This window comes from Sparus aurata, chromosome 3, assembly GCF_900880675.1.
Source record: "Sparus aurata chromosome 3, fSpaAur1.1, whole genome shotgun sequence".
Classification (NCBI taxonomy): Eukaryota; Metazoa; Chordata; class Actinopteri; order Spariformes; family Sparidae; genus Sparus; species Sparus aurata.
In genome coordinates, this window is record NC_044189.1 from 31,394,628 (window position 1) to 31,419,979 (window position 25,352).

The 25,352-nt window shown below is 38.7% G+C and overlaps 1 protein-coding gene across 1 annotated transcript; it reads right to left on the reverse strand.

Moving 5' to 3' along the window:
* Nucleotides 1-4,902: 4,902 nt before the first annotated feature.
* tpm3 (tropomyosin 3) lies at nucleotides 4,903-25,054 on the reverse strand. Its single transcript, XM_030412881.1, has 10 exons — nucleotides 24,828-25,054; nucleotides 21,765-21,890; nucleotides 20,339-20,472; nucleotides 17,495-17,612; nucleotides 17,117-17,187; nucleotides 16,513-16,588; nucleotides 11,159-11,221; nucleotides 10,929-10,998; nucleotides 5,664-5,742; nucleotides 4,903-5,223 (listed from the first exon to the last, which is right to left on the reverse strand). The coding sequence occupies exons 1-10, from the start codon at nucleotides 24,939-24,941 to the stop codon at nucleotides 5,220-5,222; spliced, it is 855 nt and encodes a 284-aa protein (XP_030268741.1). The 5' UTR covers nucleotides 24,942-25,054; the 3' UTR covers nucleotides 4,903-5,219.
* Between the last annotated feature and the right edge of the window lie 298 nt (nucleotides 25,055-25,352).

Sequence of the window (25,352 nt, forward strand, 5' to 3'; positions counted from 1 at the left end):
CGATGGGAACCATGCATGTAGAGACCATCCGTTCACCTTTTCTGCGTCGTACAAAGACATGGCGGGTGGAACCAAAGATCTCAAATTTGGACTCATCAGACCAAAGCACAGATTTCCACTGGTCTAATGTCCATTCCTTGTGTTTCTTGGCCCAAACAAATCTCTTCTGCTTGTTGCTTTTCCTTAGAAGTGTTTTTTTTAGCACCTTCTTGACCATGAAGGCCTGATTCGCGCAGTCTCTCCTGAACAGTTGGTGCTGAGGTATCTGGAGGACAACACATTCTGACCTACTTAGGTTAGATTCAATCATGACTGATCTACTTAGTTTGAATTCAATCACGACCAATTGATTTTCATTGTGTGAATGAAGGTCCAGGTAGCTTCCAACTGTGAAGGGCCAAAGGTAAGAGACGATAAAGTGCTTAGCTAAGCTTGACCTGCATGCCAAATAGTGAGAGATGCCTAACACAGGTCAAACTCCTTTTTTTTAGTCCATTGGATAATTTGGCAAAGGAACCAATCAGAGGAAGTGGGTGTCCTTGAGAAGAGACTCTAAAAAAGGCCCTCACAGAAGGAACAAGAGGGTGGCACTTGGAATGATCTCCTGAGAGCAAAGGCTGATAGGAGTTCTGTTAGAGCAGAGGGCAAAGCGTTTTGGCATTGTTTCGTCCACAGATTTGATAATATCAGAAAGCGGCCGTTTCTGATCCGGACTCAAGGCTCTAGATTCTGTTTTAATAAAGATTGCTCTATCATTCCACCCAGCCTTGCCTCCGCAGAATTATTTTATCATCAAACTACACACCGACACCTTTGAGGAGGAAAGCCCAGAAACTACAGTGCAGAGATGTGTCTGCTACTAGAACTCTGTATGGCTTCATCTGGGCTCTAATCTGAGGTGCTGTTAACTTGCGACTTCTGAGGCTGGTGACTCAGATGAACTTATCCTCAGCAGCAGAGGTGACTCTTGGTCTTCCTATCCTGGGGCGGTCTTCATGTGAGCCAGTTTCTGACTGTCGTTTCTCTTGACTTAGAATTCGTATTATGGCAAGAACCAATCAGCTAACAGTTGTCAAATAGGGCTGTCAGCTGTGTACCAACCTGACTTCTGCACAACACAACTGATGGTCCCAACCCCATTAAGAAGGCAAGAAATTCCACAAATGAACCCTGACAAGGCACACCTGTGAAGTGAAAACCATTTCAGGTGACTACATCATTGAGAGAAGGGTGGCTTCTTTTAGAAATCTGAATTATGAAACATATTTAGAGTCATTTCACTTTTTTGTTTACTTCATAATTCCATATGTGTTCATTCATATATATATTTTTTTTTGAGGCATAGACACCTTTATTTGACAGTGGATAGACAGGAAAGGGGAGAAAGATAGGGGGGTGACATACAGTAAAGGTCCTCCAGCCAGATTCGAACCAGGGTCCACTGCATGCATGGCATGCGCTCTAACCACTCGACTACCTGCGCACCTCATTCCTAGTGTTGATCCCTTCAGTGACAATCTACAATGTAAATTGTCATGAAAATAAAGAAAAACCATTAAATGAGAAGGTGTGTCCAAACTTTGGAACCGACAGTAAACCTATATGTTCACTTGTAGTATAATTCATATTTTAATTTCTTCCCCCTTTTTCCTAATTTTCCTGTCTGACTGTCCTATCCCAATAAAGGTCAAAAGCCACCCAACAATAACCTAAAAAAACCTCAAAAACACAAACTATATAAACTAGTTGTGTACTCAAAGTTTACTACCTCTTGCACTTAAAGTATACTCAGAAGTATACTTTCATAAAATCAATTGTGGGCCAATTTATTTCCAGGAAGTATTGAAACAGTGCACTTGCAAGACTTTACACTGATATTAATGTACTTACTACATAAAGTAGACTTCATGTTTACTTGATTAAATTAAGTTGAAGTATACTCCTTTTTTGAAAGGTGTAATATCAGGGCCAGGATTCCCAATACAGAGATTAATATTTTTACTGTAAATTACTTACCATATGCATGTTGAAGACAGGACAGTGAGCAGTGCCATCAAAGTCTTTTTTAAACATATACTTATAAAACTGGGACATTTCTGGAGACAGGACATCAAAACTGGAGACTGTCCCTGGAAAACGGCAGTGGAATGTGGGCTGTATGTGAAACATCAATGAAGGAAGCTGGATTTAATTGTGAGTATGTTTGTGGAACAATTTTGTAGGAGCCATAACATTGTTTGCTTTGTAATTTATGTTATCAGGTGTCACTGTTTGTAATTGGCTACAATGTTATAAATAGGAACCAACCTTTTGCCTGGGCAAGTGTTTCCGCCCGGACAGGTAATTCGTTTTTGACCGCTCACGCTCACGCTGTGGCTGAAGAAGAGACAAGTTGCTGGATTAAAGTTTTTTGTTTGTGTACAAAGGAAAGGTTTACGTTGATCATTGACAGAACACTTATAAAGGACAATAAAAGGATAAAGTGTTCAAAAGATAAACTTTGTCAAAGCGCGAATCCATCAGAAGCTAGTTAATTATCGCGTCAATTAAATCATCCGTCATGAAGAATCTCAGTAGCTTTAAGCGTTGCCTTAGCTCCTACAAACGTATTTATTTTAGAAATGTCACAATTTCAAGATGAGTCTTGCATGCTGACTTAAGAGTAAAGTTAATAATTCTATTATAAGACTTTAAAATATACATTGATTTGGCATTTTAATAGGCCTATCACTGAACAAAAACTGAAAGATTCTTGACTGCACATCTTTGTTAGGTCCGACTGCGTTGGTCACCTGGACTTATTATAAGCCTCAAAGAAGCTTTTTTGCCAAAAAATGATGTATTTCCTATTGAGACTGTCTGATGGGGTGGGGAATTAGACATTGAAAGATCAGTGTTTCACTTTGCTCTCTTTTTTTTCTGTATTCTAGTGCACCTAAACTTGGACCAAGTAATGACGAAGACCTGAATGTATTGAGACAAGACCATGACCAAGGCAGGGTGAGGCCTGGACAAGACCACACCAATGTGAGTCCCACATTGAAGCTGTAACAGCTTTGTGATAAATTGTGAAACATGTAAATGTGCATAGGCACTTCTAAAACTGATCCACATTTACATAAAAACACCCACAGAAAACAGATGAAGACTCCAACTCCAGATTAAAACTAAATGTGTTGTGTGCTTACGTTCATTTAAGTGGAGCTACATTACTCTCCAGACTCTGCAGTTACATCTCTGGATCTCTGACCCAGTTGAGTTTTTGGGTTTATCTCTTCCTTGTATATGGAGTAACAGTTAGTCACAAATTTTGACACGACCAGTTGTGTGATGAAGTTAACACTGCATTAGCTACATCCCTCGAGATACAATATATGTATTGTGCATGCCTAGGTAGGTGTCAAATAGCTGGCAAGCAACTGAAACTTTGGAATGCTTTTGGAGTATGTGTGATGGGTGGCGGGGGGGGGGGGGAGAGAGAACCAATATCAGTAACAAAAACTTCTCAGAATCAAGTAACTTCAACCAGGAGGATTTACAACAGACACAGTAATGATGTTAATAAATATACAGACAGTGCACAGGCAACTTTGTGATACCTCCGACAGTTAAGTCTTGACAAGTCCTGAAATAAAATCCCAAGTTTCTGTTTTAAATGTTATATTATACTAAGTGTTTTATAGCGTTATCTAACTGAAACTAATGCAGTCTAATCAAAGCCCAGCAATAAATCTTTATGAAGCTTCATGAATTGTGAAATTGCTGCAGATTAAACGTGATTACATTATTGATAATTTTGGAGGCGGTATGTTTGGGCTGCTGTTTCCTCAACAACTGTGTTTAAATGGTAAATGGACATGCATTTCTAGAGTGGTTTTACAGTCTGCTGTCACATTCACCCATTCAAACAAACATTCATACACTGATTGCAGTGATTGCACTCCTCATCGGGAGCAGTTTGACATTCAGTGTCTTGCTGTTAGGACATTTCGACATGCAGTCAGGGGGGCTGGGGTGTTGAACCAGCAACCTTCTGACCACTGTACGACACACTTAGCCACAGCTACCCCCATTTTACCACATTTCTATTCATGAGGGTAGACAAAATACTAGAAACATAGTTATAACAATGATGGTACTGTGGTGATTGAAAACTATATACTGTACTTTCATTGAACACTAGCTGTTGCTGATAAAGATACCAACATGCTTTGCAGGTTTAGGATGGAAATTCTTTAAAATGATTTTGAGTTTTGATAGATAAATGATTTGGCCTGCTTACATGCATATTGAAATTAGTTCTTCAAACTATTAAGAACTGACTGGCAGATTATCACTACATTAACCAAAAATATTTTAACAAGCTCAAACTGTGCAAGACTGAGTACTGTAAACTGGTATTAAACTACAATTAAAACTGTCCACTATGGCTGTGCAAGATATTCATATAATATTGTTATTATGACAACAGTTTATATAGAGAGTATATGGTCTGAGATTTGGGTTATGGGTATATGGGGATATAACATCAGTGTTGTCTTTTCCTGGTTTTAAAGGCAGTATTGCAGTACAATTATGATTTTATGAACCTACCAGACTGACTTGTTCTGATACTTGTCTTTACCCGTTAAGACACGATATCCCCATTTCTGGTGATTATCAATCAGAAATCTCATCGTGTTTTTGTCAAAGTACCATGAGTCATCCCTACAATATTGTCCATCCATATTGAGGTATTTGATTTTAAGGAGATTTGAAAGCATAAAGATATATATTATGATCTGATACACCCTAAAAATATCAGGATATTATTTTAAGGCCTATTGCGCAGCGCTACTGCAAACTACATAAAACGAAAGTAAGTAAAATAAAAAGGGTAAATCAAACAGCCATAGACACAGATCCATTATCTCAGGCATTCCTCTCCACTCTTGTTTAAAACTGGATGAGAACAGAATTGATACAGAAGTACAATGAAGAGTCAATTCAGTCAAAAACATCCTACAATGAACAATGGCTATTAGATTCAGCAGATACATTGAGAAGGTGGTAAAAACAAAGTACAACAGACACACACAGATTTCAAAAGTTCAACAGTGAAGGAATGAGGAAAGAGAGGTGAGACAGTTGGGGGGAAGTTTGAGCCAAGAGACGATGTTCAGTAAAGAGAGGATGCTCTTGAAACCACAGGCTGACGGGATGGTGGAGCTTTTGGATGTTTAGCTGAAAACCCAAAAAAGCAAGAGACTGTGTTCAAGTGCATGTTATAATTAACAAGCCTAATTGTTGCAAGCAATATGACAAGTCGGTGGAAGGCCATTCAACAAGTTACTCCTGTGCTGAAAAGTTCTTCCATGCTCCATGTCACTGGATTTTTTAGTTTGAAAAAAAAAAATCAATGTCCCAACTTTAATACCAGAAGCTATTGTCACTGTTGTTTTAAAGGGGTACAATAATTCATTAAATATATGACTAAACAAACATGCTAGATACCAACTATTTAAATTGAGAAGAACATAGGATTTTTGGTTCCTCTTAAATATTAGAAACTACAGCAGGCAGATGCATCAGTGTACATTAAGATTGTTATTCATCCAAACAAAAAGGGTTTCACTGGAAGGCTCAATAAGCACACTTGTATCGTCACACATAGCAGTACTCACATAGAGGTCATGTCATTGAGGGCGTGGTCCAATTCCTCACTGATGGCTTTGTACTTGAGTTTCTGTGCATACAGCTCATCTGCATGTCCAGAACACAGACACAGGAAAGGTGTGTGATGAAAGAAAAGAGAACAGAGAGGCTGAAATTAGTGTTGTGGAAAATAGGGCATTTATGATAAGACAGAACAAAAAAATATAAAACCATATAGATGTATCACAATCCAGTAGAATACAAACTAAAACCCTATGAAAACTCAGGTTAAACATGGGAGAGACAATATTAGGTAGACCTGTCAATGCAGTGCAATTCTAAACAACCCCACTACAGATTGTTACAACTGTCTCTTATAATTCAAATGCCATTTTGATTTGTTGTCAATGTTGTTGTTGTTGTAGATGTAACTGAAACACATTTCTTGCTGCTTTTTGATGTAGCTTAGCTTTTGTCATGCGACTGCAAAATGTATTCAAGGTTACGTTTTATTTTATAGGTCTAGAACTATCATGGTGCCTGGTCAAAAAAAAAGTTGCCACCTGGATTTAACGAAGCAAATAGGTAAGAGCCTCCTATTGGATAGTTAGTGCATGGGCAATTATCTTTCAGCTGGCAACAAGTTATTTATGCCCAAATGATGCAATGAGTAGCTTCTCATTTCTTAAACAATCATGTCGAAAGACACATCCCGTGGTTGTGGAAAAGATGTTAGTCTGTTTGAGAAGGATCAAATCTTTGGCATGCATCAAGCAGAGAAAACATCTAAGGAGATTGCAGAAACTACTAAAATTGGGTTAAGAACTGTCCAACGCATTATTAAAAACTGGAAGTATAGTGGGAAACCATCATCTTCGAGGAAGAAATGTGGTCAGAAAAAATCATGATCATGATCAGCGATCACTTAAACGTTGAAATGGTGGAATGGTGAAATCAAAGGTAGAAAAACAACAGTAGAACTCAGGGCTATATTGAAAGTAAGAGCATTTCCACAAGCACAATGCGAAGGGAACTCAAGGGATTGGGACTGAATAGCTGTGTAGCCTTAAGAAAACTACTGATCAGTAAGGCTAATCAAGAAAAAAAAGGCTTCAATTTGCTAGGGAGCATAAAGATTGGACTCTGGAGCAATGGAAGAAGGTCATGTGGTCTGGTGAGTCCTGATTTACCCTGTTCCACAGTGATGGGCGCATCAGGGTAAGAAGAGAGGCAGATGAAGTGATGCACCCATCATGCCTAGTGCCTTCTGTACAAGCCTGTGATCTGGGTTGCTGCAGTTGGTCAGCTCTAGGTTCAGCAACATTATGTGCCCAAAGAATGAGGTCAGCTGACTACCTGAATATACTGAATGACCAGGTTATTCCATCAATGGATTTTTTCTTCCCTGATGGCATGGGCATATTCCAAGATGACAATGCCAGGATTCATCGGGCTCAAATTGTGAAAGAGTGGTTCAGGGAGCATGAGACATTATTTTCACACATTGATTGGCAACCACAGAGTCGAGACCTTAACCCCATTGAGAATCTTTGGGATGTGCTGGAGAAAGCTTTGCACAGTGGTCCAACTCTCCCATCATCAATACAAGATCTTGGTGAAAAATTGGCTAATGTGTGGAGGGGAGGGTCCTAAAGTTGTTCCGAGCACGGAAGGAGAAGGTTTCACTTTCAGCGAACAATGGCGAGACGAGCTGTTGACGCTTAGATATGTGTCCACTGCGGAGCGGATAGGTTTCACTGTAGTCTATGTGTTAACTTCCACCAGGTCAGCTGCGCTGCATATCTGCTCCGTCCCAGCTCTGGCAGTCTGAAGCACTCCAGAGCAGATACGCAGGTCTTCTATTTCTGGCAGATGCTGAAGCATGACACAGCAATTCAGCTGAATTTAGTGTTACGACCTAAAAATATGTGCACTTGAAAAAAAGAATAGATCAGACCTTTTACTGAGTAACATAATTAAATTTTTCTCATTTGTACATTATTTAGCAATTGTCTTTGGTCATGTACAAAATAATGTAATTTTGTTTTGAGCAACGTAATGCGTCATCAGCGTGCGTGCGGCTGTGACGTTTTTAGATCAGGGCCGAGACTGTGTCGTTGTACATGTGTGAGCTCCAGCGATAGTCTGGAAAAACAAACATAAAAAAAGTGCAGTGCCAGGGAGAATAAAGTTGCCAAACTGAAGACGGAGTCCTCTCTGCTTTAAGGGTGCAACATCAGCACAGAGCAGACAGGAAGCCACGCACGGAAACAACAATATAACATCCGGTTACTTTTCAAAAATAAAACATTCAGTGTTAAAGCCAGCAAAAAAATCTCAAAAAAGAGTCAAATACAAGCTCAGGGTTTCCCGCCAGGCTTAAATTTCCCACCGCCAGGCTAAGCATCGTTTATTTATTTAAATGGCAACATCTTATGATCAACACGTTAACACATGGCCGGTCTGAGGTCAGGTGTCTTTACATCACCTTATGCCCCACAAACCCATGCTACTGTCACTACACGCTAACTAGGCTACTTGTGAACATAACGGGATGTCACAAAGAAAAAGCCAAAAATCTTCCGAAGTCGGACGAACAAAGGCGGAGACGTTGAGCCCGTTGGTTCACCTGTTGACCAGGTGTGCAGCGGCGCACAGTGGCTTAGTCGATGAGGCAGCTAGCATGGATGTAGCATGGATGTTAGCTCGTCGTCCTGCAGTGGCAGAGCAGCCTTCTCCGTGTCGTGATGGGAAACATAGAACTAGCGGATTTAATCAAAATTAGTTTGTACAGCGGGTGACTGTACCTGCCAATTATGGTAAGTTTTATGTTGTTTTGCAATACGTGAAAATATTAACAATAATAAGTGCGCTAATTTCACAGTGGTTTTAGTGGTTCTTCTTCTTCTCCGGGGTCTTACAGCAGCCAAAGTTGCGTTGCTGCCATCTAACGGACTAGCACCTTAGTGCACTATATCCTGCTATAAAAGGGTGTCTTTTAAGAATTTCCCCTCCTGCTTGACACTACTTCTAAAGTACTTTTCAGAGATATTTCTTCCAAGAAAATTTCTTGCAATTATCCGAGTAGAACTTGTCTTTGGCAGTCATAGTTTCTACAAGAAATCAAAGCATGTTGCACTGTCTCAGGTTCCTGACATGAACACAAGCTTTTATTGAAGCTCCTTGCACTACTTATAGGCAAGATGTATTAAATGCTCATGTTGGGTCCACCATCACACCAGCATCAATAGCAAGCAGAAGCAAATGTAAACAATGCCACATTGTTTCATATGTAAATATATGTCACTGATTATAATGAAATATCTATTTTGAAATATCCAATAGTTAGCTTGCACTGTTTTCATGTTGTAGGCTTGTCAATCGCTGCAGCATTTGAGCCAGTGATTAATATGGAGCATGAAGCCATAATTGGTGGTTTTAAATGCCTTTACTGGCTACTAAAGCACGCAATTGCCCACCAATTAATTTTTAACTCTGATTTAATGCAGGGCAGTTTGGAACCACTCTAAATTCTACTACGTCATGAATCTGTTACCTATAAGGCACTACCATCAGTCAGTTGCTGGCCTGTGTCAGGCCCCTGTCTCAAAAAAAAAACATGCTTCACCGCTAGTGGGCCCCCATTCCAACCTACCACTGGGCTTAGCAAGTTTTCTGGGGGAAACCCTGCAAGCTCTTCTGCTAATCCTTCGGTTGGGAACACTTTATGTTGTTTTGTTTATAACACATACCTATAACTGCGGTCACAAGTGATTATATGATTACCGCTGGAACTCCTTGGTCTCGCGACGCCAGTTGTCAACAACCCCCCACCAGTTGCAGACTCAAAACACAATCGGTGTGGTTGCCGGATGGCGTACGGCAGAGCAAAACCGGGATCGGAGCCGTAACGCACCAGACACGTATCTGGTGGAATCTTTCTCCCTGATAAGCCTAGTAGTGTGCCAGAGTTAAATCCTAACTCAGTGAATGAGTCAGAGTCTGAAGACACAAGTGTGGTGAAAAAGGGCAGAAAAAACTGTTTTTGTGAAGAATGGCTGTGTGAATTTGGCTGGTTAAGGTATGTCAGAAAGATGAATTCCATTCCAACTGCAAATGTTGCAGTCAATATCTGCAACATGTGGGGAATACGAAATTTGCATGTATTGCTGGCACAGTTATAACATAACACATTGGTCTTGCCTTAGACAGTGCTAGTCTAAGGCATAAAATATGCTGTGACCTTTTATTGCCAACGAAGAACTACCCTTTACTCTTAGTAAATAAGTTAGTCTGGAGCCCTGTATAATATTAAGCATATTTGATTATATATTACCACAATAATGACCTCAAATGTTATATGAATGACCCTAATATTTTAAAATGCTAATAATATTCTGATGTTTTCCGATTGGCAGTTAATACATAGTTGGTAATTTCTTTAATTTATTTTCAGGAACCTTCCAACTAGTTTCTGTCTAACTTCTGCATGTCAGTGAATTAAATTAAATGCTTTAACCATTTACATTCTCACCAATTTCAACAGATCAGTCCAACAATGGAAATGTTTTCTTAAATATCAGTCTATTAGTAGCTGTTCACAATATTCACAAAACAATCACCTGTGATCCTATACAAAGAAAAACATATAATTATGAGAAAAGATGTTATGGATTAGGATTACTTTTTAATTCTGGTTTCTAAAGAAACTATTGGATTTATGCACATCTATCCCCGATGGACATCAGACATTCGCACCAAGAATGAATTTTAATTGATTGTTGCAGAGAGTTGGGTACGATGTCTGTGTGTTTGATTTGACTGAGCCTGTGGTGAATTGACACAGACCATGCACATCGCGTGTTTGTGCCTTCAATGAATAAGGATGAGTGACTTGCAAGTGTGAGCTAAAATGTATAATGCTGTATGCCTGATCTTTAATGTGGAATTCTGCTTAATATTGATCATGTCTTGATATTTAACATTTTCTGCCTGAGACATGTTTTTGTATTATGAGTCTTGTGATATGTTATGTTTAAAAAGGTAAATTATGCTATCTAATTAAATATGTACCATTCTGCATAAATGGCTAGAACAGAAATCTTAACTATACCTTAATGTGTATTTTTGACATTGTCTTTCCAATAGTATGAAAGAAGAAATGTTATAGAAGCATGATAAACCAAAATCCCAAGTTTGACCGGTGCATGATATAATGTTTTCACCTCTAGTATCTCTCACTTTAAGTGTATTGTATGGGGGCACTGTAATGGGAAAACCTGTAATCACTGTACCTTCCAAATCATCAATCGTCTTCTCAAGCTTGGCCACAGATCTCTCAGCAAATTCCGCTCGGGTCTCAGCCTGAGATGACAAAGCACAAGTCAATACCATGAGCCATCAGATTCTAATGAACAGAATGCACATCATACTAAAATGTGTTGGAGGTCATGTGGATTTAAATTAAGAAAACATAAATCGAGGCTTTTACATTATCTTCTGGTCATCTTTTCTTCATGCTCACCTCTTTCAGCTTGTCAGTGAGGATCTTGATCTCTTCCTCATACTTGTCCTCTTTTTGAGAGTACTGTGGTGAGAAACATTACTCAGATACAGGTCTATGTGAGACATTACAAGATGTGACTCCATATCAGCTTCCCAAACAAGAAGAAATTAAACACAATTGCATATCTGAAACATATGTAGATGTTGGGTAAGTATGAAAAACTAATCTACAGCAGTTTTTTAGAAAAATATTAAGCACCACAATATCAGTGCAGGCAGTGTGTAGGATTAGGGAAGTATTCAGGTTATGGTTTTTAAATAGCAAATATTGATGAACATGAAACTATCATCTCCTATGCCCTTCCACCATCGCAGGTTCCACACCCTTAAACCTTGCTTCACAAGTTTTCCCCTACTTTCTACTGACCAACTGAACATCAGCAGTGAACATAAATTGTGTGTTGCAGAAGTGAGCGATCTTTATTACTGTACTTGTTGCCCCTTTCCTTTCATCCACCCAGTGCCATCAAACTTCCCTCATTTTACCCATCATCTGACTGGGCAGTCATCTTCACACCCAGCCCTTTCTCAATTGCAACATTTTAAATAGAGAAGCCGGGTCAGTGGCCCTATGCCTCTATGTTTGATGCTGCAGTTACCCATTCAGTGACTTCTTAAAGCTCCCATCGAGTGCAGTACTAGAAGGAGCGAGTGTGAATCCAGGGGTGGTCTGTGGTTGGATGGGTAATGGCCTGGACTTCACCTCCAGAGACAGGGAATTATGCCCCAAGTGTGACCGCAAATCAAGATGATCTAAAAGTAAGCCTAACCCTAACAAATGTTAGGCTGAAGATACATAGGATATCAGAGCAGGTGTGTTTTGTGTGTGTGTGTGTGTGAGAGTATTCACCTACATCACTGGGACAGACAGATCCAATGTCTTGTATTCAAATAAAGAAAATATTTATGTAAGACATTTGCTGAATCAACAAGTATGCCCAAATAGATAAGAATGTGTTATAGACAGCGTTTCACAAAGTTTAAACAGTTCCTGTTTATTCAGTCTTAAAATTTCGTGTTTTGTAAGGGAGTCTGGTGACTTTCTCCACTTTATTTTCCCCCCAATGAAGTCGTCTACTAGTTAATGTTTACTAGATAAGTTTTTCTGTCAATATGTTAACTAATGTGGTGTAAATGTTGAAATCAGTTGAAACACTGTGTTCAAACTGCTGACACAGCTCAGACGGGATGCACTTCAAAAACGAAAACAAGACTGCTTTTACAGTGATGCCATGACAAACTGGCACTTTTTACAAGGAAGGAAAAATCTTAATGTAGTGCATTTAATGCGGAATTTACAAGAATGGACAAATGATTTAAAATTTCCTGTAGCCACATTACAAAGTTTGTCAAGTTTTTCCTCATTATGCAACTATTCTTAAACTCACGCGATTTGTAAGGGAGTCTTGTATACTGCCATTACTAGAGAATTCACTTGTTTACTTGGTCCATGTCCATGAATTTCATATGCAGATATCAGCCCACTGCTTCAAACAGTTTTAAACAGCTCATTCATTTAAATAAGAAAGGGTATGACATTGCACACCCCATATTTCTTTTAACCTTTTTATATCATTCACTTATATCACTTATTACATTGAAAAAATTCATTATTTGTGATTAAAATAATGGCCATTGGTTATGTATTAGTGACCCCTACAAGATTGTATTGCATTCATTGGAGCTCAGACTGTATCAGCTCCCATTGGCTTCCACGTAACTCGAATTGCATTGCATGCATTTCTATAGTGCCTTTCCAGTCTACTGACCACTCAAAGTGGTTATAACACTTGTCAGATTCACCCATTCATACTCACATACACTGATGGAAAAGACTGCCATGCAAGGTGCCAACTGCTCATCAGGAGCAATTTTGGGGTTCAGTATCTTCAGTGACCAATGTGGTGCCCTAGGCAAGATTTTAGCTGATGCCCCCTTGCAATTTCACAAACAGTTTTCATACACACACAGAAACTGAATGTATGTATTCAAGATTTTATTTATTTTAAGTCAGCAATGTCACACCAAATAAAAACTGAAGAGGAAACAAGTGTTAAATTGGTCCTCCGTGAACTAACCCTCTTCTTACTTTTTCAGTGGCCAGAGATGGCCAGTCAGCAAGATTTAATTGGTGTAGCCTTTAGTCCTGATGCTGTGTCACTCTGCTGTGCTGAGGTAGCGGGGACAGGAGCACTTGATGCTGTGTCACTGGGTGGTGGTGAAATATTTTAAAAGTGCACCTGAAGAGAGAAGATAAGTATATGTGACCACTGCATGTTACATTTTAACTTTATATTCATTGCAAAATTATTCAATCTAACCAGAGTGCAAAAAGCAGTAAAGTGTCATATATGTGTGTGTGTATATATATATATATATATATGTATATATGTATATATGTATATATATATATATATATATATATATATATATATATATATATATATATATATATATATATATGTATATATATATATATATTTATATATATATATATATGTATATATATATATATGTATATATACACACTATGGCCTATGAATAAAATGGGAAAGCTAAGGTATGGAGTGTTTTGACAAACATAAACTTATCAAGGGGATAGAAAAGTAATAGCATCTGACAACTGACATACAAGCAGGAAAACGCAGCCAACAGGTTAAAATAACACCTGAACAGGTCTAATGTTAACTTTCCCAACATCCTTTATTTAAGGTGGAGTAACATTAACTTATGTCTACTCAAGCTATTTATTGATTATCAAACAATTCTACTATTGTCCGGAGTAAGCTAGCAAGTTAACACTCTGCTCCGTAGGTAACTTTGATACATTAAACTATTAATTTCATTCACTTTATCACATTGATGTTACTGTACCTCTATCTTCTTCATGTTTTTCTTCCTTTTCTTTCCTTCTTTTCCTTTCCTGGGCGCCAGGTGGTTTCAGTCTTTTGGACCTTGTGATTCCGCTACAGTATCAATACATTTCTCTCTTGGTCTCACCTCTCGAACCCCTTTTTTTTCTCTCCCCCGTTTGTGGTGCCCCTTGTGGATGACAGCGCCCTTAGCATTTGCCTATACAGCCTATGTCTAGGGCCGCCTCTGAGTATCTTGTTCAAGGATACTTCGACATGCAGCTAGGGCGAGCCAGGATTTGAACAAGCGAAGATACCGATTACTAGACAACCCAACTTACCTCCTGAGCTGCAGCTGCCAATAAACTCAAATTATGATATTTTTCTAAACCTAACCAAGTAGCTCTTGCTTCTAAACACAACCTCAAGGGTAACAGTCAGCTTTATTTATAAGTTATTTATTAGTCTAACCAGACATTGCATATTACATATTGTTTACTACACCAGGAAACCCTTCATGTGCAAAATTGACGATGGTGGTCGGTGATGTCATAGGCTGAAGCTTAAGGTCACTGACCAAGCTGCTGTATTTGATAGGTTGGGAGTAAGAACGTGTTGTCACTGGAATTGTTCCATTCCCATTACCAATATTGGAAATGCCTCTGTCAGTTCATCAAGTCTACTGATGCTCTGTTGTTGCTCCTTCAATTCTGTTACCTAGGATTCTACCACCTGTACCTGAGAGTTGAGAGATTTGTTACATTTAGCGTGTTTGGAGTGTGTAGTTAGTGTGTTATGTAGTGTTTGGTGTAGTGTGTTTAGTGTGTAGTGGAGTCGGTTTTTCGTTTAATGAGTCAGAACAATGAGAAGATGCTGAATGTGGAGCAGGCAGTGCAGCTCTCAAGGAGCACAGGCAGACCTGAGCATTGCCTGCATTTAAATGTAAATAGTTACATATAACTTTGTAATTTTTTTAATTGTATGCACAAATTTAGCAAACAACAATTTATATTTGCATTATAAGTAAAAAAAAAAAAAAAATGGTTTGTTGTAAATATGTTTATTTGTGGTTTTCACAGTAAAAAAATCAAACTTTTTCTACTAGGATTTTATGGGTTTTTTTGTGATTTTAGGTCCATTGTGTTAATACAGTTTGTCAAAATAAAAAAAATAACTGTACAGTCACACATGTGAGGTTATGCTAAAAATAATGACACCAAGTAAATAGTTTTTAAGGTGAAATATAATGGCAAAATCAAAAATAGTCAAAAACAGCCAATTATACCCTGGAATATCGGATTTCACAACAAACCTAAATATCCCTGACGTCCCACCTTCAAACACAACCTCATTTGGCCATCCATGAAAAAGCTCCTTAACCTCCCACTGTTTTATAGGAATACATTTTTCTTACGGGCACTGCACTAGTATATTTTAAAAAGGGTTGTGTACACTTTATTAAGAATAAAATTAAATCATGTATGTTCAATTAAAAATAGAATTGTTGAAGTGTTGACTGTGTCAGTCAGTACTTTCAGATGCAGAAAAAGGAGAAGACTGACACTGGCAATGATGATGCTGAGTCAGATGACAACTAAAGCAGCTCCAGCTCCAACAGGAACCTCCCAGTTCATCCTACTTTTGCCACACTGAAAGGTCCCCAAGGTAGAGGTAGAATATTTACTAAAAATGCTATTAACTATCACCAGCAACATGTGAAATACTCTTTTGTATTACTTGCCTGCTGAAATGTAGCTGTCCCTTAATATATTTAAAAGGGTAAAGCTTCTGAACCCACCCCAGCCTGGCTGCCTTGTGGCCTTCAAAGCTTTGAATGTGATTTTAGTGACTTAATTGTCGATCTGCACCAGAATTCAGTTCTTCTGTCGGATATGTGCATTTTGGCCCTCAAACAGTTAATATTTTTAATATCAAATTAGAATTTGAAGCTAAATGCATACTCAAACTTGAAAAAGACATTTATTGCTTTAACTTATCTGTGCTAATTACAGGTTGAATGCTATGTTTCTGTCTTTTGAACGTGTGTTGGTTTTCTAAATGACTGTCAACAAGACTGTCACACTCTGGATCAGTCACTCTGTTGACGTCCCTCCTTCCTCTCTCTGTTCAGAAATCATAATAATATGTTACATGAGGTTACATGAAGTAACATTTGTCGTACTGTATTCGCAGTGACCCCTCCAAAAGGACATGTGGACCCACCCCAGTCTTTGTCAGGGCAAAATCAACTATTCTCATAGGCCTGAATGCCACTTCAGTCACAGTTAGTCATGTAGTCTTTATGACTGAAGCTCCTGCCATCTGTGCCCCAACAATAATCCCATCTGTCAAATTCACTTAGCATTTTTTTTATTTACTTTGGAGCACGACAGAACAATGAGGGAGTCTGTATTTAAACATGCTGTGCCATGCTCGTTTGAGTGCTGTAGTCTGGCCCTACCTTTTCAGCCTGTGCCTCCAGAGACTTGAGGTTATTGGTGACGTTCTTCAGTTCTTCCTCCAGCTCAGCACATTTACTTGTGTAGTATTATTGTCAAGATGAAGGGAAACAGGTAGAAGTAAGAACATAGGATGAGTCTGTAGAAAACTGTTAACAGTGACTGTTGTAAAAGAGACAGGAGTGGAGGCAGTATGTAGGGCCTGCACTTCAATAAAAGTAGTGTAAAACAGAAATATAGAAGCAAAACAGCAAAATGTACTGAAGTATTAAAAGTGGAAGTACTTATGCACAATGGCCACTGTCAACTGAATTATATGCTGCCCAACTTCAGTTGTCCTCTAGCATTACTATGATCTTCCAGAAAGGGTTTTTCTCTTTTGGTGCTGGCTGTTCCTGGCTAAACCCCTCATCAGTGCTGCATTACACAAGGGGACATCACTAGGCAGAGAGAGATCTATAGATCACAGGTATGTACGTTGAGCAAGGTTTAATGTTCTGTATTGTTTATGAATCGAAGCCCACAATCTGTAATTATATTAAGACTAGGTCCAGGTTTGGTTCTTCAGATCACTGATCTGGACTCTGGGGGTTCCCTGATACTCACGCCTCTGCCAGCTCTGCCCTCTCTTCTGTACGCTCCAGCTCTCCTTCTACAATCACCAGTTTACGAGCCACCTGGACAAATGCATTATTATGTATATGTATTATAAAGTTTCACAGGCATAATTGTAAAAACACAACCAACTCTTTATAGTCCACATTAAAAATTATTGTTTACCTTGAGGACAAGTCAGTTTGAGCACCTATTATTAGCTCCGAAGGTATGACTATATTATCATCAGTACTGGTGTAATGTAAAGATACACCACTGCAGCAGTCTGACAGTACAAAATCAGATGTTGATCTTGTTGCAGCATCATTTAAGCACCTCCGACACTCCTGACAGATTGCAGATTCCAGTAGCCAACAATAGACAACTCACCTCCTCGTACTTGCGGTCAGCTTCCTCTGCGATGTGTTTGGCCTCTTTCAGTTGGATCTCCTGAAGCTCCATCTTCTCTTCATCCTTCAGAGCCCTGTTCTCAATTACCTTCATACCTCTGCACATACAAACCATTACTTATTACATTTACATTTACAGTCAGGGTATTTAGCAAATACTTTTGTCCAAAGCGACTTCCAGTTATTCATTGATTATTACTAACTAAATAAGTATATTACAGACCAGACTCAGACTAACTGTTAAATGACGGAAAATATATATTTCTTATAATTATCAACTAACTTTCACAAACTCTTACAACACACTCCACATTCCAGGGAAAAGCTGGTTCTTTGTTATTACTTTGTAGCGATAATATTCTTTATGTATTTCCTTAGCCATCTAAGGCAGTGCACTTACGAATAGCTAACTAGCAGAAATTAGATAATTATCTGATACTATGAGATAATTATTAATGCCTGTCAGGAATTAGCAGTTAGTCAATATTTTTCTAATTTAAATTAAACATTGTAATTTTGGCATCTGTATTGATTCAGTTGCTTGACGAAATATTAGTTTCAGTCACATTTTAGTCATTTGATTTTTGAAACTAAGGACATCAGTGACATGATTTTATCATGCATGTTTCATGTCTTCGAAGCATTTTGAGGAAAAAGCTGTCACCATCTTTGTTGTATACAGTTACCATGGTCACATGTGGACACACACACACGCCACAAATAGACACTAGGATTTCCCACTCAGCGTCTACTTCCCTCTGCTGTGCAGTCGTACAAAAGACTGACTTGCCTCAGTAATCCATTGGCGTGGCTGAACCGATACTGATACCAATACCAATACCTGTCATTCCTTTTTTCGGTAAGTGTACCTTTTTTCTGTATATTACAGAAAAAAAGTGTAATGTCAGTTGAAATGTAATGTCAGTCGTAAATATTAAGTCACCAAATACGACCAATTCCGACCAGCTTCTAAGTAGGGAGTGTCAGATGCAGCCAGAAGCTGAGTTTTGACTAACACTTAATGTAAAAATGCTAAGATAACAACCAAGTAAAAAAGTCCCAGTTATCAACCACAGCAACTTCTCCTAGCTCATCAGTGGCTGCAGCCGTGCAACTGTCAAACATGGTACGCTCTTCAGCTTGACCAGCTGTTTTCTCGGGTGACACAAAGTCTTGTATTGTAAATATTGCAGTAAGATTTGCCCTGAATCACTGTGACATGCCGGGGTGACTCTATCTCTGTCTCTATTAAACGTTAGTATAAATATAACTCTCAGTTATTGGCATTTTGCACCAATTAATTAAACTGGAATGGGTATCTGTGGTATCAATGTTATTAGGTCAGTACCCTCAAAAGTAAAGTTTTACATAATATCATACCTAACCCTACCTACAGCCCTGGTTTTAAGTATGAGAACAGGACTTTGTGCTATTGCATTTTTCTGTCTCATTAGGTATCATCACTGAATATAGCAACAGACCTTACCAACCAAGTGTAAACTTGGCCATCGCAGGCTGTGATTGGGCCCCCAGGGCTAACACCACTGAGCATGTTCACAAGTGTAAATACTGTCACAGACTGTAAAACTTCCTCTAGTAACATAATTATTTACTACATAATCCACTTGCACCATCAATCAGAGCTGAGCGTGTCCAGTTTTCTTTCTAAGGGTTCAAAGTGACGTGGCTGACTTGATACTTTGTTGCACCTCACAAAAAGGATGTCTGAATGATCCTCTGATCCTCCTACTGGTACTAGAAGGTGAGGGTACTGGGTAAAATAGGGCCGAAAAATGTCTGCTGACTCAGAGGGGGACTTGCAGTCATTGCAACAGAAAGGAACCAACAGAGCTGCTCCTAGAAAAGCTTTAGATGTAGCTATTGTTATCTAGTTAGCCTGTTTTACAGTGGTGAGCTCAGTGAGCTCAGTGGTGAAGGTCCTGGGAGGCCCAATCACAGTCTGCCATGGCCATATATAGACTTTGTTGTTTAAAAGAAGGATGTTGCCTTATTCAGTGTTGCTGCCTGGACACAGCACAAGCAGTAATCTAAACCTGAGTTTTTGTTTGTTGACAAGTGATGTAACAAATCAATTTTGGCACAGTTCTAGTTATTAATTGTTACTTTTTACTTAATTTCATTCTTGAAAGAGGTCTGTTGATTAATACTTTTTGTCATAGCTTTCAGCAATGAAATTAACTTAGTTAGTTACTAGTCAACTAATTTGTTGCAAACTGATGGAACACCAAACAAAACTGCCAAGTCTAATCCTCCTGAGATGGGATGGACATATTTTTGGTCAGCATGTGTCTGCTTTTTCTTTAGGTTTTCAGCATACTGACAGCCTGATCAGGACAGGGGCTTCTTTAAGATCTCTTTTTTTACTGAGCTCCAATGCTTGTCAGCTGCAGTGATGTGCAGTGTACTCCAGGAAAGACATGCTTTGTCAGCAATAGACTTGAAACTTTCAAACAGGAAAACCCAGTAAAACTCTATTTTTCATCTTGCAAAACACTGAACCCCTAACTGCTCCTGGTGCCTCATAATGGGTTCTGTTTGGCATGTGTCTATGTGTCTTTATTTGGGGCCTTTGTTTGTAAAAGAAATAACAAAATAAAGAAATGCATTTTTTCTGAAAACGGATTGAGTCTTCTTCTTCTTCTTCTTCTTCTTCTTCTTCAATATCCTAATGGCTTTAAACTGGACCAGTGCCAAGGGGCTACCTCTTTCAATTATGGTGATGGAGTGGGCCTAAGGTACACACCACCTTTGTCTAATATGCACAAAGAAGGTTTACAATCATTACATCACAGCAAAAAGTCACCTCTCGCTCTCATCAGCAGCCTTCTCAGCCTCCTCCAGCTTCTGCAGAGCTGTTGCCAGTCTCTCCTGAGCTCGATCCAACTCCTCCTCCACCAGCTGGATACGTCTGTTCAGGGAAGCTACTTCTGCCTCAGCCTGGGCACAGATTAACATCATGCACAATACAATGTGAAAGAAAGTGTGTTTTCTTTGAGGATGAATAAAAATGTTCCTCACTTGTATGATTGAAACTGAATTTACCCTTACATCATGGTTCATCATCTGTGTCGGCCTGTTTTCACTATTATACTATAATAACAGTGTTATTATAGTATAATAGTGAACATTGTGTGCAGACATAACACAGCCTGCAGCCTTCAATATTTCAACAAGATATCTTAACTTTTACTAAAGTATGACTTTTGGGGATTAGGGTAAGGACATTTTAAGTGGATGTTTAAGACACTTAAAGTAGGACATTTAAAGATTTTAGGACATTTAAAGTGTTTGTTACAAGCGTGTCACCATGAGTTCTTATGGGTAAATCCGTTTTATTCACAAAGCCACTGGACCCACAGGGTACCGCTAGTATTTACACTTTATCTTTTTAAATGCCAAGCAATTGTCCTTGCTGACAGCTGAACTTTCTATTTGTAGACTCTAAAATGGATTTTTTTAGCATTGACTCTGGATCAGAGTGTTAGAGAATGAAAATTGAAAACAGTCAGCAGAATACAGGCTGGAATGTTTCCTGTATATATATATATGTATATATACTGTATATATATATATATATAGAGAGAGAGTAGAAGTTTAATGCATGTGCTGTAATCATTTCAGTGTCAAACATGTTTTTTTTGTGGCTGTAATCTGACAAAACATGTGAGACACAAAACTGTACTTATTTGCTACTTGTATAAGGTTGTCCCATAGCAGAGAGCCTAGAGATGGGCAGATAATGTGACCTGGGAGGAAGGGATAATGTACTAAAATGGACTTTGACCATTGTTAAGCTCACAGTCAAGGCTGAGCGGCTGACATCATGACCAAAATAGGGCTCTGAATCCCCACGACAGCTGTGAGGAGTTCATGCTGGGTATGATGAGAATGGAATGCAAGGGAGGAGCAGTGAGTCAGCCCGGCTTGGTTTACACTGGCAGCACCACAGCTTTTCTCAGAGCCTTAACTCATGGCCTCACATTGTGTGCTGGTGTGAGAAGGCACAGAATCATTAATATTTACAGGTTTATTTGTTCTTCTGCCTCCTCAGTTGGAAAAGGTGCACAATCAACTACTGTCCCTCCTTAGGGTACTCCAACATTTGCCTTGTATATCTTGGTCTTTGTTTTGGTACATAGGAGTATGTTTTTAATATCTGGACAAAAGGACAAACGCTTTGACTTTATCACAACATTTGCTAACTGTGTATGGGGAATTGTATTTCTTACATCAGCAGCCTTCTTATCAGCCACCTCGAGCTTCTCCTGAGCATCCTTCAGGGCCTCAGAGTATTTATCGAGCTCGTCCTCTGTCCCCTTCAGCTTCTTTTGCATTTGCAGAAGTTCGTCTTCATGCTAATGTGGGAGATCAACACAGAGATAGCAGGTCAGCAATATCACATTTAAAATGTATTTATCCGATCATTTGTTGACATGCTTAATACAGTAATTGGATTTCTCTGGAATATAGAAACATTTATGTATAGGCATGATCCCATTTTTTGAGTCAGTTCTTTTAACACTCACATGCACATATGTCTACTGAAGTTTGCTGTATTGCTATTATAATTCTTCCTGTTCATACAGACCATCAAGATATCACTTCCTGACTGTTTCCAATGGCAGAGATTGGTGACAAAAAATCACAGTCAAAAAACATTTCACTCTGAGTGAACTTTGCACCAAAATGACAGGCGGAACTTCAGACAAACTTTTGAATACATTTTTGTACTGTAAAGTTGTCATAAACAAATGGCTGGGAAAGTTCTGTTAGCTCATTGACATCCAACTTACTAGAAAATGTCAAATCAGCATTCAAAACTTTGCATTGAGAGTTAATACATAAGGAACTAAACCCCACCCCCACCCCAAAAGTAAACTGCTGTGCGGCAGCCATGTACCTTTGCCCAAAGGCAATGGCGTAACCCTTTTTAAGGGGTCTGTCATGAACAGGAAGCAGTCTTTATGAATTTATATGTATATATTTATCAAAAGTCATTCGATCAATCATGTCACTTTTAATGCAAAGTTGAAATTGTTTAAGATGTTTTTGTTATGACTACCTGACAATAACAAGACATCATAAACATGTCACAGCAGGCCTGATATAAAAGCTTGAAGAAACTATCTAGCTTTATGTGTTAACGTGCATGCTTTTTTTTTTTTTATTATTAAAATTGTGTCATGAATGTTTTTCTTCCCCTCAGCTACTGTGGTACAGGTTGGACTTGTCATTAAGATGTCTTTTAACATCATAAGGCCAGTTTAATGATAGAATTCAAGTACTTAGGGAGTTTTACTTGTTGGGAAATTAAACTAACCACTTACTGATGCTAACTGTGGCTGGCTGGCATTAGCTAGTTATTTAGTAGTAGCTAGTTAGCCTTTGAGCTAGCACTCCTATTAGTTGAATTAGCCCAAGGATGCCAGGAGCCAAGCCTAGCAAGAAAATCATCTTGGTACTGTTCCCTGTCATCAACTAGCCTCCATCATTGTCGGACACTGTGCTTAGTCCTGGTTTCATTTCCGGCCATGTGGGAGCTGGCAGATAGTGGCTCCCGCTACCTGATCCTCAACACCAGGTCCATGTAGATAATCCAGCAACTTGTCGCAGTTTAAGCGACCATTGTCTGCATGTATATAGTAAGTAAGTAAGTCATAAGTAAGTCATAGTGTGACTAGCACCTACAAAAACATTTTAGTTTGCCTGTGCATTCAATTTGCTTCCATGTATTCAAGACTTGACCTAGCCCTAGGGGTTGGAGTTGAGCAAGCTTCAAATTGTTCCCAGTCTAACTGGACCACATACAGTAGGGTTCTTTTGTATTGTGGTAAATCTCAGATCTCTGTGTCAACGTGTCTTACACCCGAGTGAATCTACTTAATACCTGGAAATAACAGGCAATCTGTCTTCAAAAACACATGAAAGCCTGATGCGAATGTACGCACAACACAAGCACAAAAATCTGCTTGCGAAGCTTAAAGGTCACATCAGGCCACCTCTTCCTCTTATCTCAATTTGCTGAAAGCTAGAGGGAATAGCAGTAGTAAACATTTATTCTTTACAAAAAGTAATTTAACAGTGACATCATGTCAAATGATGATGGTTCACTTTATAATTGGGGCACAAAAAGAGTGAGTATAAAGGTAAGATAATCATGAGGTCAAAGGGAAATACCTACTGACTAATGTTTAAGTATAATATCTGCTCAATTTGTTTTTTAATACATACTACATTGTCATGCTTCACACGCTACTTTTTGCCAATGATGTAGGAGTGTAGTTATTGCAAACAACGGATACATTTATTTTGTATGTGTCATAAGTATAACATTTCTACACCATGTCTCATATCATGTTCATAAGTAAGTGGAGAGCATGATGGTGGAGTTACAACTATGCAAGTGGGCTGCCAAGCCAGTGACTGACCTGAAATCTGTGTTTCAACATTTGCAAGTGTGAATCCACCAAATATGTTTAAGGGGACCTTGGGAAAATTGAAAAAATGTTTGTGACAACAGAGCCAGATAGTTTTGACAAGACCTCAGGACCATAACCAAGTGTTTTTAGTACCTAAACCTAACCAGACCAAAGCACAGTGTTGTCAGAACATAAATTAGAAAATAAAGAAATGTTAAGTTGCAACATAAAGAAATGTTACGTTTCAACATATTTGTGGTTTACAAAAATGTACATAGCCATTAATTATGTTGTATTGGCTCTGTATGTGTGCAGCCCTTGTCCAATGATAAATCATTGAATAATCTGGGGTTAGAGGCTGCTATCTAAACTCAACCAAACACAGTATCAGGTTTCAGGCTTCGGTTGGGTGTAGGTTTGGTTATTCTATTAGAATTTAAATATGATATGGATTTCTATATACATATTTGATATAAAATATCAAATGCAATTATTTTTTCTCCTGTAATGTTGCATAAGTAGCTATACAATGATCGAAAGCATCAGTCAGCCATTGGTCTTCAGTTAGTTGGATTCAGTTTTGTTGGTTGGGTTGAGTCTTCAAGATAAAAACCATCACCGGAAACACATCCATTCACCCTTTGCTAGATAATACCTCAAATTTATATCAAGCTGATGGATTTCTGACCACACAATGAATAAAAGATTGTTATATTGTTAGATTGTTATATGCTCACTTATAATATCCTCATGAGACAGGTAACTAAAAATTCTCCAATTGCAATCAATTTGCTCCCATGGTCATGATAAGAATTTCTGGATGTATCAGTTTGATGAAACTTGATGTGATTTGAATCTGTGTTTATCACCCACCTGTTTGCTACGATCTTCAGCTGCTTTCTTGTCTGCTTCAGCTTGTTCTGCCTGGTCCAGTGCATTCTCCTTGTCCAACTTCAGCATAAGCATCTTCTTTTTGATTGCCTCCATTTTGGCAGAGGTTTAATGGTCTTACACGGGCACACAAAATAAGTAGAGAGGAAGAGACAAAGGGGTGCAGGACAGATGACCTGAGAGCCTGGCAAACTGGTGGAGACACTAAACACTGACAAAGAGCCATTTATATGACAGAGGGGAGGCGCTCCCACCTCTAAGCCCCCCAATTTACCCACAGAACCACACCCTCCTCTATCCTCCACAGTCATGTATTAGACAACACTACAACACATGTGTTCGTAATACAATACATTACAAATTATCCAAATTTGAAGTTGTTGTTGTGACAAAGCTGTCACATTCTGTTGTCTCTAAATATGAACTGTCCACACACACACACACATATATATGTATGTGTATATATATGTATGTATATATGTATGTATATGTATATGTATATATATA

What these genes read in the sequence shown, in the direction of transcription:
- tpm3 (XM_030412881.1), bottom strand. Translation starts at nt 24,941, where the DNA reads ATGGAGGCAATCAAAAAGAAGATGCTTATGCTGAAGTTGGACAAGGAG. An exon ending in CTGACCGCAAGTACGAGGAG is followed by an intron (nt 17,188 to 17,494) that starts GTGAGTTGTCTA and finishes GCATTTGTCCAG; the next exon opens with GTGGCTCGTAAACTGGTGAT. An exon ending in AGGGCAGAGCTGGCAGAGGC is followed by an intron (nt 16,589 to 17,116) that starts GTGAGTATCAGG and finishes ATACTACACAAG; the next exon opens with TAAATGTGCTGAGCTGGAGG.